Source organism: Capra hircus, chromosome 25 (assembly GCF_001704415.2).
Source record: "Capra hircus breed San Clemente chromosome 25, ASM170441v1, whole genome shotgun sequence".
In the NCBI taxonomy this organism is placed as follows: Eukaryota; Metazoa; Chordata; class Mammalia; order Artiodactyla; family Bovidae; genus Capra; species Capra hircus.
The window spans coordinates 28,305,618-28,318,782 of NC_030832.1; the positions used below are offsets into that span (position 1 = coordinate 28,305,618).

Consider the following 13,165-nt stretch of genomic DNA (forward strand, 5'->3'; position numbering starts at 1 on the left):
CCCCTACTAGATAATATGACACATTCAGAAAATCCTGCCGTAATAACCAATCCAGAACCTATACAAATTTAATTTGCTAATTAAATCCCCAAATTGGGGGAAAATATTTTTTATTCAAATTAAATTACTACAGTCCAGTTTGTACTCCAATTTTCCCTCTCTGTCTCTCCTGTTTGTTTTTTTTTTTAATCTAAAAGGATAATATAAAGTGTTAAGTATGTCCTTTGCAAAGGCAATTGCAGTTCTCACCTCTCAAGCATCATCTGTACTCAGTTTTTGTTTTAATTTGATCTAACTGGAGTTTAACTCCACTTTCTTCTATAGACTTTAGGAACTACTTTAACTAATTTTATATAGACTTTAAAGTCTCCAAAACTGTCCCATTGAACAGGCTCCCTACAGACACAGTGAAACCCAGAATGTGAATCTGATCATTTGAAATAAAATCTAATGACATTCCTGTCTTTGTAACCCCATAGTAGTGCTTTCTTTGTCTTTAATCATCTGAACATTAGTATGCTGTAGATAAAAGATAAGTGTAGTAAAATCAGTTACTTCTGTTGATCAAAAGATATGCAGAAAGTAAAAAGGAAAGCCTTAAAGCAGACGAAAATATTTCTGATATAATTATAACAGAGTTCTTATAGCCAGGATATATAAAGAATTTGAAAAACCAGGTAGTAAAAAGACCATTATCCCCATAGAGAAATATTCAAGACGCTCGAACAAATACTTCACAAAAGTAGAGATTAGAATGGCCAAAAACATACTCAACTTCATCAGCAAACAGACAGATAATTTTCCCCCAATTTGGGGATTTCATTAGCAAATGTAATTTGTATAGGTTCTGGGTTGGTTATTACTGCAGGATTTTCTGAATGTGTCATATTATCTAGTAGGGGACATGGATGGTGTAATACTGGGTCAGTCAAAAGGTACATTCGGGCTTTTTCATTACATCTTATGGAAAAACAGACAGTAAACAAACAGACAGACTAAATAGAACAGCACAGCAATGGCTGAAGTTTTAAAAGACTACCAGCAAGAGTTGTTGAAGATGAGAAGCAGCTGGAACTCTGATCCACTGCAGGTGGATGTGTGGTCAAGTAACCTTGAAAACCAGTCTGGCAAAATACCTGCGCTTCCTGTGACGCAACATTTCCACTCTTAGCAACATCAAAGAACTGTGTCTTATCAGGAGCCAGGTACTGTAACACTCTGCAATGGTGTTTTGTAAAAGACCGTCCTGGGAAAACAACCAACCAACCAACAACTTTCACTAGTAGTTAGTATTTTTGTATACTGGAGTACTAAACAGCAGTAAAAATGTATCTAAAGCTAGAATCACCATCAAATTCAGTGAATGAAATTCAGTGAAAGAAGCAGACATAGAAGAATATATGTCATAATAGCATTTCATAAAATTCCCTAAAGCAGAAAAAGCTAAACTCTAGTGTTATGAGAGATAACAGCATTGTTTTTCTTTTAATTTCTATTGGAATATAGTTGATTTACAGTGTTGGATTATTTTCAAGTGTACAGCAAAGTGAATCAGTTATATATATATTATATTTAAAATATATTTATAAGTATAGAAAATATACAAATATATTTATATTTAATTTGTATATTTATTATATATTTATATTTATTTAATTTATATATTTATAAAATATATATTTATATATTTATACATTTATTTATTTTATTTATATACTATATATTTATATAAATATTATCTATTTATATATAGTATATATTTTATATTATATATATATTTATATATTTCTTTTCCCACATAGGCCATTATAGAGTATTGAGTAGAGAGATCCCTGTGCTATACAGTAGGTCCTTATTAGTTACTATTTTATATATAATGTTGCATATACATCAATCCCAATCTTCCAACTTATCCTTTCTTCCACCCCTGCTGCTAAGTCACTTCAGTCATGTCCGACTCTGCGACCCCATAGACGGCAGCCCACCAGGCTCCCCCGTCCCTGGGATTCTCCAGGCAAGAACACTGGAGTGGGTTGCCATTTCCTTCTCCAGTGCATGAAAGTGAAAAGTGAAAGGGAAGTCGCTTAGTTGTGTCCGACTCTTCACGACCCCATGGACTGCAGCCCACCAGGCTCCTCTGTCCATGGGATTTTCCAGGCAAGAGTACTGGAGTGGGGTGCCATCGCCTTCTCCCCACTCCACCCCTAGGAACCATAAATTTTCAGCATTGTTTTATAACAGCTAAAAGGTAGAACTAATCTAGATGTCTATCAGTGGGGATATGGCTGAATGAATTATTGTATACTCATATAATGGAATGTTAGTTAACAAAATGAGCAGATCCCAACATACAGCAACATGGATGAACTGTATAAACACCATGTTGTGTGAGAGAAGCAAGACACAAAAGAATATATGGTTCTTTGTATATACATTTCAAACATAAGCACAAGTCTAATATTTAATGTTAAAGTCACAATATCAGCTAGCTTTAGGGTGGAGGGAATGGATGGTGCTGGGCGGGTGATGGATATTTCTTTGTGTTAATCCCTTGGGTGATACATTTGTGTTTTATGTACATTTCTCTTTGCATGATTTATTTCACAATTTGAGAAGGTTTAGCAATGAGAGATAGAGTCTGCCTTGGATTCTTTCTGCTTGGGTTCATATCCGAGCTCTGCTGCTTTCCAACTGTGTAACTTTGGGAAATTTATTTAGCAGCCCTGGGCCTCAAATTCATATCTATAATGTGAAGATAATAAACCTATTTTATAAGATTTGTTGCAAAGAAGAGACAAATATTGGAATCTTTGCTAAGATATTAAACACAACAACAGCTGGCACATAGTAAGGGCTGACTCATTGCCAACTCCTGCTGTTGTTTTTGTTGGTATCATTCCTAGTTTATTTGTTGAAAAGAATTTTTAACTCCCATTGGAATTACATTATATTTAGAAATCTATCATGGCTCTCCATGTAGGCTAGTTTTTTGTTATGATCTCAGAAAAGTTTACTTTTTTCACTGTCCATGTTATTTCATAAATAATCATCAAGTGTTTTATAGTTGTATTTTGTAAAGTAGAATTTGTGTTTTGTAATATATATGTATATGCTATATAGATATAGATATATGTATATGTAATTATATGTAGCGTATATATGCCATATAATAGCTAATACATATTATGACTTACTGCTGCCAGCATGGTTCTAAGCGTTATGTAGTAGTGAAAGTCATTCAGTAGTGTTTGACTCTGCTACCCCATGGACTATACAGTCCATGGAATTCTTTGGGCCAGTATACTGGAGTGGGTAGCCGTTCCTTTCTCCAGGGCATCTTCCCAACCCAGGGATCAAACCCAGGTCTCCTGCATTGCAGGCAGATTCTTTACCAGCTGACCCACCAGGGAGGCCCAAGCATTATGTAGATGAACACTTGCAGTCCTATGCAAAACCTGCATTTTATGCAGGGAGGAACTGAGTCAGAGAGTTAAAGATGGCTAGTATGTGGTCTGGGATTCAGTCTGGCCTGGCTTCCCTGATAGCTCAGTTGGTAAAGAATCTGCCTATAATGCAGGAGACCCCGGTTTGATTCCTGGGTCAGGAAGATCCCCTAGAGAAGGGATAGGCTACTCACTCCAGTATTCTTGGACTTCCCTTGTGGCTCAGCTGGTAAAGAATCCGCCTGCAATGCGGGATACTTGGATTCAATCCCTGGGTTGGGAAGATCCCCTGGAGAAGGGAAAGGCTACCCGCTCCAGTATTCTGGCCTGGAGAAATTCTATGGACTGTATAGTCCATGGAGTCTCAAAGAGCCAGACCAACTTTCACTTTCAGAGTCCACATCTATCCTACCACCCTGCTGGGAAAGCTGCTCATTTTTCTATTTTTATTTGGTCACTGGCCAATTTGACTTAATCTGATTTTTACTGAATTTTCTTAGGTTTCCAGGAAGCCAACTATATCATTTGCAAGTACTTTTTTTTTTTTTTTTGGTATACTATTCAATTAGTCTTGTTCTTACCTTATTGCTTTGACTTTAACTTTCAGAAAAGTGTTTATAAAGATAATAGAGTGGACATTCTGCTGTTAGTCTGATTAAATGGAAATACCTCTGTTTTTTGCATCTATGAGAATGACATGGACTGTTGACTCAAGGGTGTTTTCTTTATGTTAATGGTACATTTTTTAATTTTTGAGTTTACCAAATGGTTTTTCGGTTGTTCATTCTGTTTTGTTTTAAAATCAGGGATGGACTTTAAACTATATTTATAAGATGACTGATTGATTTTTCTGTGTCACAATATTAATGTGATGAATTATATTAATACATAACCTAATATTGAATGGGCTTCCCTGGTGGCTCAGATGGTAAAGAATCCCTCTGCAATACAGGAGACCCAGGTTCAGTCCCTGGGTCGGGAAGATCCCCTGGAGAAGGAAATACCCACTCCAGTGTTCTTGCCAGGAGAATTCCATGGACAGAGGATCCTGGGGGGCTACAGTCCATGGGTTGCAAAGAGTCAGGCATGACTAAGTGACTTCACTAATACTGAATCATCTCTCCTTTTCTAGAATTTTTAACATAATGCTGGATTTTATTTGTTTCGGCTTCCCTTGTAGCTCAGTCGGTAAAGAATCTGCCGACTGAGTGCAGGAGACCCGGGTTCGATCCCTGGGTTGGGAAGATCCCTGGAGAAGGAAATGGCAACCCACTCCAGTATCCTTGCCTGGAAAATCTTATGGACAGAGGAGCCTGGTAGACTGCAGTCCATGGGGTCGCAAAGAGTTGGGCACGACTGAGCAACTAACACTAAAATTTCAGTAAGATTTTTGCATGTATAAATACAAGTGAGATTGGTCTGCAGCTCTCTACCATTTTTGTTAGGTTTTGGCATTGGGTGAATTCTAGCTATGTAAAGGAAATCTGGAAGATGTGTGTCTTTTCATGCTTTATATACTGCATTTAAAAAATAAGTTTTGAGTACATTTCTAAAGTGGCCGCCTAATGATATTCATCTCTTCATCTCTTGGTTCTCTTCAGATATAAGCAAAAGTAGAGAGAGAGATTGGTATCTTTTAATGGAAGTATAGTTGATGTGCAATATTATGTAAATTTCAGGTGTACGATATAGCAATTCACAAAAAGATTATACTCCATTTATAGTTATTGTAAAATATTGGCTATATTCCCCTGTGCTGTATAATATATTCTTATGGATTATTGTATACATAATAGTTTATATCTCTTAATCCCCTACCCCTATCTCCCTCCTCCCCCCTTTCCTCTCCCCACTGGTAACCACTAATTTATTCTCTGTATCCGTTTCTGTTTTGTTATGTTCACTGGTTTGTTGTATTTTTTTTTTAGATTGCACATATAAGTGATATCATTCATTGTTTGCCTTTCTCTGACTGCCTTATTTCACTTAGCATAATCTCCTCCAAGTCCAACCATGGTGTTCCAAATGGCAAAATTTCATTATTTTTTATGGCTGAGTAATATTCTGTTGTTTATATATACCACATCTTTATCCATTCATCTTTTGGTGGACATTTAAGTTGCTTCCGTATCTTAGGAATTGTAAATAAATTCTGCTGTGGACATTGGGGGACATGTAGAGATTAGTATCATTCTTTTCAGCTCTCATCTCACTTTGTCTTTCTCTTGAGTATAATGAGCCTTGCTGCTTAAAGCATGGTTTGAGGTTTAGCAGCATGGATATTGCCCAGGAACTTGCTTCAAATGGATGCAGTCGTGCGCATATAACCACAGGCACCAATCAACTTTGCGTATTCTACTCGTTATATAGGCAAGTCACAGGTTCTGCCCCCACTCTTGTTGTAGATTTTAAGCTACCATTAATCAAGTTGCTTTGAGATGTTTGAGTGAGTCGTTGAACTTTTCACAGTTTGTCTAGGGTCCTGGAAGGGAAAGTCAAGGGTATAAGGTTTTTAAAGGCTTGCATGACTGTTGTCTAGTTGCTTTTCAGAAAATCAGTACCTTTTTTTTTTTACATGGCAGACAAATGGCAACATTGACAGTTCATCAATGTGCCTTTTCTACCAGCTAGGGACCATTAAATAATAAGGAAGCAGGAAAAGAGGAAAAGTGTAAATTAAAAATCCTTATCATAAATAGTTTGATAACGGAGAGCCTGAAGGTTATTTGAATTCATTTTTGACAGTCTGAAACTATTTAGTCAATTTACTATTTCTGATCAAGTGGAATTCAGTGTATTTGTTAAGAAACTTCTGGGTATCTTATCTAGCATTAATGACTCAGACAGTAAAGAATCTGCCTGCAATGCAGGAGTCCCAGGTTCGATATCTGAGTCAGGAAATCCCCTGGAGAAGGGAATAATGGCTACCCACTCCAGTAGTCTTGTCTGGAGAATCCCATGGACAGAGGACCCTGGTGGACTACAATCCATGGGGTTGCAAAGAGTCAGACATGAGTGAGCAAGTAGCACTTATCCAGTGTTAGATACTGTTAGTGAGGGAAGAGAAATATGCCAATATTTGTGCCTGTAAGGCTTCTGGGAGTCTTATGATATTATTTACATTTTTTTCATCTTTCTACAAAATGTAAACTTCAATTTTTAAAAGTTCATACTGGATTTCACCTTGCCTGGGTTTTCTGTGGGTTGAAGAAATTTGAAAATCTTCCAAGGTGATAAACACAAAGTTATCTCTTCCTGTCTTTCAGCAACAGCGCACTGTCTACAGACTGACTCTAGTGAAGGCATGGAACGTGGATGACCTGCAGGCCTATGCCGAGCTGGTGTCCCTGGGGAATCCTGACTTCATCGAGGTGAAGGTAAGCCCCTGGCAGCTAGTGCTGGACACATTTCCCCTGGCGCTTTGCTGGCCACGGTGGAGTTACAACCTTCTAAAACCCTACATGAGGTCCTGGATGTTTGATTTATTTATGCAAAAATATTAATCAAGATCTTGGCACTGTTCTAGCCACTGGGGATAAGAACAGTAAAGACCAAGCATTTGCTCTCACATATGAAAAGCTTATATTTTAGTGAGCCATAGACTGTCAACAGAAAATAAATGTACTGTCCACTACATAGTGACTTCAATATGCAGAGAAGTAGAACACTGTTATAGTGAGTAATTGTTTGACTTTTAAATAAACCTTTGCTATGGAAAACTTCAAATATATACAGAAGTAGAGAGACTGATGTAATGAACCTCCATCCATCCATTACCCAGCTTCAAAAATTACCAGCTCATGTTTCAACTGTATTCCTATCCATTTTCCTGCCCTTACCTATTATTTTCAAGCAAATCCTCACATTATACCATTACCTATAGCTGTTTCCGTGTGTATTTTTAAAAGATATACACTCACTTTAAACACTTATTCAGAATACTGTTCTTACAACTAAATCGTTTTAATAGTAATTTCGTAAGTTTTGGGGCATATAAGATTTCAAAGTCGACTGATTAACAGTATTTTTTTAGTTGAAATAGAGTTGATTTACAATATTAGTTTCAGGTAAACAGCAAAGTAATTCAGTTATATATATTTTTTTCAGGTTATTTTTTATTATAGGTTATATAAGATATTGAATATAGTTCCCTGTGTTATATAGTAAATCCTTGTTGCTTGTCTGTTTTATGTATAGTAATGTTTATTGATTAATCCCATACTCCTAATTTACTCTTCCCTTTCCCCTTTGGTAATAACTAAGTTTGTTTTCTGTCTGTGAGTCTGTTTCTATTTTGTATGTAGATGCATTTGTATTCTTTTCAAGATTCTTCACATAAATGATCCCCTGTAACATTTGTCTTTTTTTGACTTACTTCACTTAGTGTGATATTCTCTAGATGATCTGTGTTGCTGCAAATGGTAATATTTTATTCTTTTTAATGCCTGAGTAATATTCCATTGTGTATATACATCATATCCTCTTAAACCAACTGTCTTGGTTATTTGAAAAGGTTAGTCGCTCAGTCGTGTCCAACTCCTTGTGACCCTGTGGACTGTAGCCCACTAGGCTCCTCTGTCCATGGGATTCTCCAGGCCAGAGTACTGGAGTGGGTTGCCATTTCTTTCTCCAAGGGGTCTTCCCGACCCAGGGGTTGAACCTGGGTCTCCTATATCACAGGAAGATGCTTTACCCTCTGAGCCACCAGAGAAGCTGGGGTTATTTGAAAATCTAGATCCAAATAAGGGTTAGAATTGGATTATTTCTGTCTTTAATTTCTTTTAGTCTATTAGTTCTGCTAGTAATTGGTTCCCTAGTAATTTATTTTGTTGGAAAAAATGGGTCATTTATCCTGGTTAGTTCCCTGTATTTAAATTTTAGATTTTGCCCTATTATATATTCTTTTGCCCCATTTTCTGTGGGTTAGTAGATCAAAAGAAGATTGATCAAGGGTGTGTGTGTGTGAGTGTGTGTGTGAGTGAGTGTGTGTGTTTGCACTTCAAGACTATTTCATTGGTGCCAATTTCCAGCAGGCGACATTTAATGTCATGTTTTTGCCTGTGTTTCTTTGGGATAGATACCTGTAAGTGGATTGATGTGTGAGAGGATACATGGATATGCTGTTTTGCTAGATATTGTGGTTGGCTGTTTTAGATTTGATAAGCAGGAAAGTTTTTTGAGGAGATGGCTCTTTTAAAAATTGCTACCTGAGTAGGAAGAAGCAACACAATATTCAAAGGCTTGGGGTCAGAGCCTTCTGGGCAGATGACACAGCTGGTCTGCAAGAGGGCCTTTGTGACCTCTGGGGCGGTTGGAGTTGGCTGTGGTACAAGATGAATCAGAGAAGGGGGCTGGGGCCAGATTTTGTTAGGCCTTTCACACAAGGATAACAGAATCAAATTTTATACTAAGTTTAATGATAAAACTTTTTTTTTATACTTGGTGTACTTGGAAAGGATTTTAAAAGCTAGAGAGTGATGAGATCTGATTCATGATTTTAAAAGATCACCCTGCTGTTTCTGTGAGTTGGTTTACAAGGGCAGTAGTAGAAGTAGGTAGACCAGTAACAAAACTTTTGCCAAGCAAGAGGTGTGACGGCTTGGGAAAGGTCTTTGGTGATATAGCTGGAGAGGAGTGGGTGCTTCCGTGATGAATTTTGAAAGTAGATCCAACCGAACTTGTTAGATGTTGTAGGGAATGACAGAACAAAGGGAATCAAAATAGTACCTGGGTTTTTGGCTTAAGCAACCGTGTAGATGTGGAACGGTTTGCTGATGTGGAAAAGACCAATGGAGAAGGGAGGCCGATTTGGGGAGTGATCTCATGAGTTTTGTGTCAGCCTGAGTAATTAGAGATAGCTTTTAAATATCTAAGGGTAGATTCAAATAAGCCATAGGTTATATAAACTTGGAGTCCTGGGGATGAGACAAGCCTGGCAATAATGACTTGGAAGTCATCAGCATGAGATAGTAAGTAGTTAAAGCTATAGAATATTAACAGGCAGGTAATATGCCAGGCTTTCATGGACAACTAAGAATATGCAAAAATGAGAGAAAGTGACCAGAAAATTCACCTAGCCTCTCAGAGCTCCACTCTTCCGTTCATGTTTATGAAGCTGGGTGCACTCTGTCACGTCAAAGGACATTTCAGTTTTAGAGCTATCTTTTAGTAAGTTCAGCGTTCTGTATGACTGTCTTCTGGAGGGATGGGGAGGTTGGAGCAGATGAAATATTGCTGTCTGAGTGTGTGGCAATCTCTAGTCAGGTCAAAGACACTTTTAAAGTTGTTCTTAATTTCAAAAGGCTCCTCTTGGCAAGAACTCTAATGATGCAAAGATACAAACTACATCTTAAATATATGCCTTGGCTTAACAAAGCCTTGCCAGTGTCAGGGATTAGTGGTGGTTTAATTTATGACTTAGCTATTAAAGAATGTTGCTTCAAATTATATTGCAGTAAAACATCTATTATTAAGTGACTTGGCTGGATCACACCATCACCTTTTTTTCTCCTTCCTTCTTTCTTTGCAGTCATGTTTTCTGTAATGAACAAGATATTTTATAATCTGAAAAGAATCAACCAGAATAATTTCTTAATGAAAGATGACTACTTTGTAAACAGTGTAATTCTCTGATGGGCATTTTGTATTTGGGCAAACTATTGCTATAACTTGAAAACAGGTGAAGCCTTCTTGCCTGTAGCTGAGATGTTATGACATAGTTTCTTTCAAACAAGATTTCCATTTTACTGTTTTATCCCTGCCCTTAACAAATATTTCTGTGCTCTCTCCACGTGCCAGGCCTCATCAAAGCACCATAGGTACAGATTTTGTGTCTAAATTTGGATATGCTATTTGGGAAATGGATGTCTTGCTGAGCAAGGCCACATCTGCAGAAGTAAAATGAGCTACTTGGAGAGATTTTTTTTTTTAAATTGAAAAATTTTTGGAGAAGTGTGTAATCTAATCATGATGTAAAATGTCATATTTAAATTATAAAATATAGGGTAACAGAAAACAGTTTGTGTTGTACCAGGAGAAAGCATGTGATGGTCACTTGACTCTGTAATATCAAGTACCTGGGCCTTTTTTTTTTTTTTTTAATTTTATTGATTGATTGGTTTTTGACTCTGCTGGGTCTTTGTTGCTGTGTGTGGGCTTTCTCCAGTTGTGCTGAGTGGGTGCAGCTCCATTAGAGACAGGATATGGGTGTGAAGGCAGAAAACTAGGCCCTTTGACCTTTAGCAAGCAGACGAATTAGGAAAAAATTCACACACTGACACAGTGGCGCCTGGAGGTTCATCTCTTACCTGTGAAGGGAAGTGTTAGTTGCACAGTCATGTCTAACTTTTTGTGACCCTACGGATTGTAGTCTGCCAGCCTACTCTGTCCATGGGATTTTCCAGGCAAGAATACTGGAGTGGGTAGCCATTCCTTCTCCAAAGTATCTTCCTGACACAGGGATGAACCTGCATCTCCTGCATGGGCAGGCAGATTCTTTACCGTCTGAGCCACCAGGTAAGCCCATCCCTTATCTATCTCTTGGTAAAAAAAAAAAATAAATCTCCCAGGGTCCAGCCTTCAAAAGGAGTTAGTGTTAAAGCTTAGTAGTACCTCAGGGTTACATGAATGCTCCAAAGATGTGAAATTGATGACACAAGATGACTGGGATAGTGATATACCTGGGCTCTCAGATCCCACTCATATCCTTTCCCTGGATTTCCTGGATGTGTGTGTGAATGTGGAGGGTGTAGCCGTGTCTCTCATAGTCTCCAGTGGGGAAGATGTGTGAACTTTGCTGTATTCCTAAAGGTACTGATGTCATCTGGGACAGGTTACTTACCTTCATTGAGCCTAAATTTCCTCAGTATTAAAATTAGACTAATAATTTCAATTTAATAGTTTTAGTTGAGAATTCAAGGGGGTAACATATGCCTGGGTTCAATAACTGCTTAGATCACTTTCCATCAAGCATATTATTAAAAATGAATCAATAGAAGCTGCTTATTATATCGATTTTCTCTTTACTTTCACTTTTAGTCTCATAAACCATCTCTCTGTTCCATTCCCTGTAAATTATCATGTATTTTGGGTTCATTAGGCTTAAATGGGCCTCTATTTGCTAGCCTGAGAAACTTAACCATCGTTATTTGCTTACTTGTTTAAGAAAATGTGTTTGGCGTTGTAAACATCTGCCTTAGTGAGAAGCTTTCATAGCATAATCCATTTTGTAAATGAAATACTGTCTTTGTATTCTGTGCCTAGCACTGCACCTTGAGACGAGTAAGTGCAGTAATTATTTGTTGTCAAATGATTTAAAACCTTCTTCCCATTAGCACTGTGACTCTTGACAGAGCTCAGTCCTTGCAGAATGCCCCTTGCAAAACAAATGACTTAGCATACCTCACCCTCTTTCTGCACACAAACGTTAAGGAATATTGGTCATATTGGTCAGAAATTCCTTATAACTGTTAGTTGTTCAAGTATGCAACAATATCTGAGCAGTGCTTTCAGTTGGTTTGTAATCATTGAAGAGCAGAAAAGTCATGAAAGATATGAAGGAAATTTTGTGTTAGAAAAGAGTTACGAAGTCTAATGTCATGGAAGAAATGTATGACTTGATCTTAGAACAGATTGGTCGAGGGTACAGAGAAGAACAAGGTACAGTTTCTGCCCTTTGAGAGCTCAGGATTTACACACATCTTTATGCCCGTTATCTGATGAGAGATATGCACAAGACATGATGAATTTGGGATTAGATGGGATGGGGGTTTCTGGCAGAAGATCAAAAAAATGGTGGAAATTTTAGCTGGGGAAAGACTGGATGCTGAGTCTAGTAAGAAGGCCTCAGGTGCTATGCTGAGAAATTTTGGCTGGTGTTGGGGTTGGTTGGGGGGTTGGCAGTGATTGAAGCATTTTTAAAACAGTGACATGTATTGCTGCAAAAAGTCACGAAGATAACATTTCTTCTGTCCTCAAAATGATCAGGGACAAAAGAATAATATTAGGAGCCTTTTGATACCCAGTCAGTATAATTAGAATTTCAAGAGCCAAAATACTGCTCTTCCCATAGACTTTAAATCCCCAGGTGAACTTTCTAAGCAGCCTGTAAAAAAGACCTACCTGGTGGCCCCCATCTCCTGGAGCAGAGTGGTCCCTCCAGAAGACACCAGTGTAATGTAATGGGGTGTGTGTGTGAGAGTCACTTAGTCGTGTCCTGCTCTTTGCGACCCCATGAACTGTAGCCCACCAGGCTTCTCTGTCCTTGGGATTCTCCAGGCAAGAATACTAGAGTGGGTCACATTTCCTTCTCCAAATGTAATGGTGTGGGTTGTGCTTTTCACCACAAATATGAAGACACCTAAGTGGTCCTGCTCTGCGGGAACTTTCTTTGTGTCTGCCTGTCACTCCTCAGCCTGCAGATATCTGGAGTGAGCGCTTTCAGCCGCCACATTGTTCCCATCTATTTTCTTAAGGAGGTTGTTTTTTCAAAGTTGTGAGGAAAGAACACGGTGCTGGTGATAAATGGGGTGGGGGTCGTGCTGGTAGGAGAAGGTGGCAGAGAGCTGTGGTCTGAGGGAAAAGGAGACATTTTGAGACAGTTCAGGGGCAAGTGTGATCAGGAATAAGGTCCAGGCGGGTCATCGGTAGACAGGAGTGTGGCGTGAGGTGAAGTAGCCCATGCAGAGGGGGGAGCACCGGAGGGGCGGCTGCTGGAGACCAGC

At 38.4% G+C, this 13,165-nt stretch overlaps 1 protein-coding gene across 1 annotated transcript in view; it reads left to right on the forward strand.

The window, feature by feature from the left end:
- LOC102188999 (S-adenosyl-L-methionine-dependent tRNA 4-demethylwyosine synthase) overlaps window positions 1-13,165 on the forward strand; it is a 141,028-nt gene that overhangs the window by 103,548 nt on the left and 24,315 nt on the right. The window contains exon 14 of the mRNA XM_005697765.3: window positions 6,710-6,820. Within this exon, the coding sequence (XP_005697822.2) occupies window positions 6,710-6,820 (111 nt within the window). The remainder of the gene's footprint in view (window positions 1-6,709; window positions 6,821-13,165) is intronic.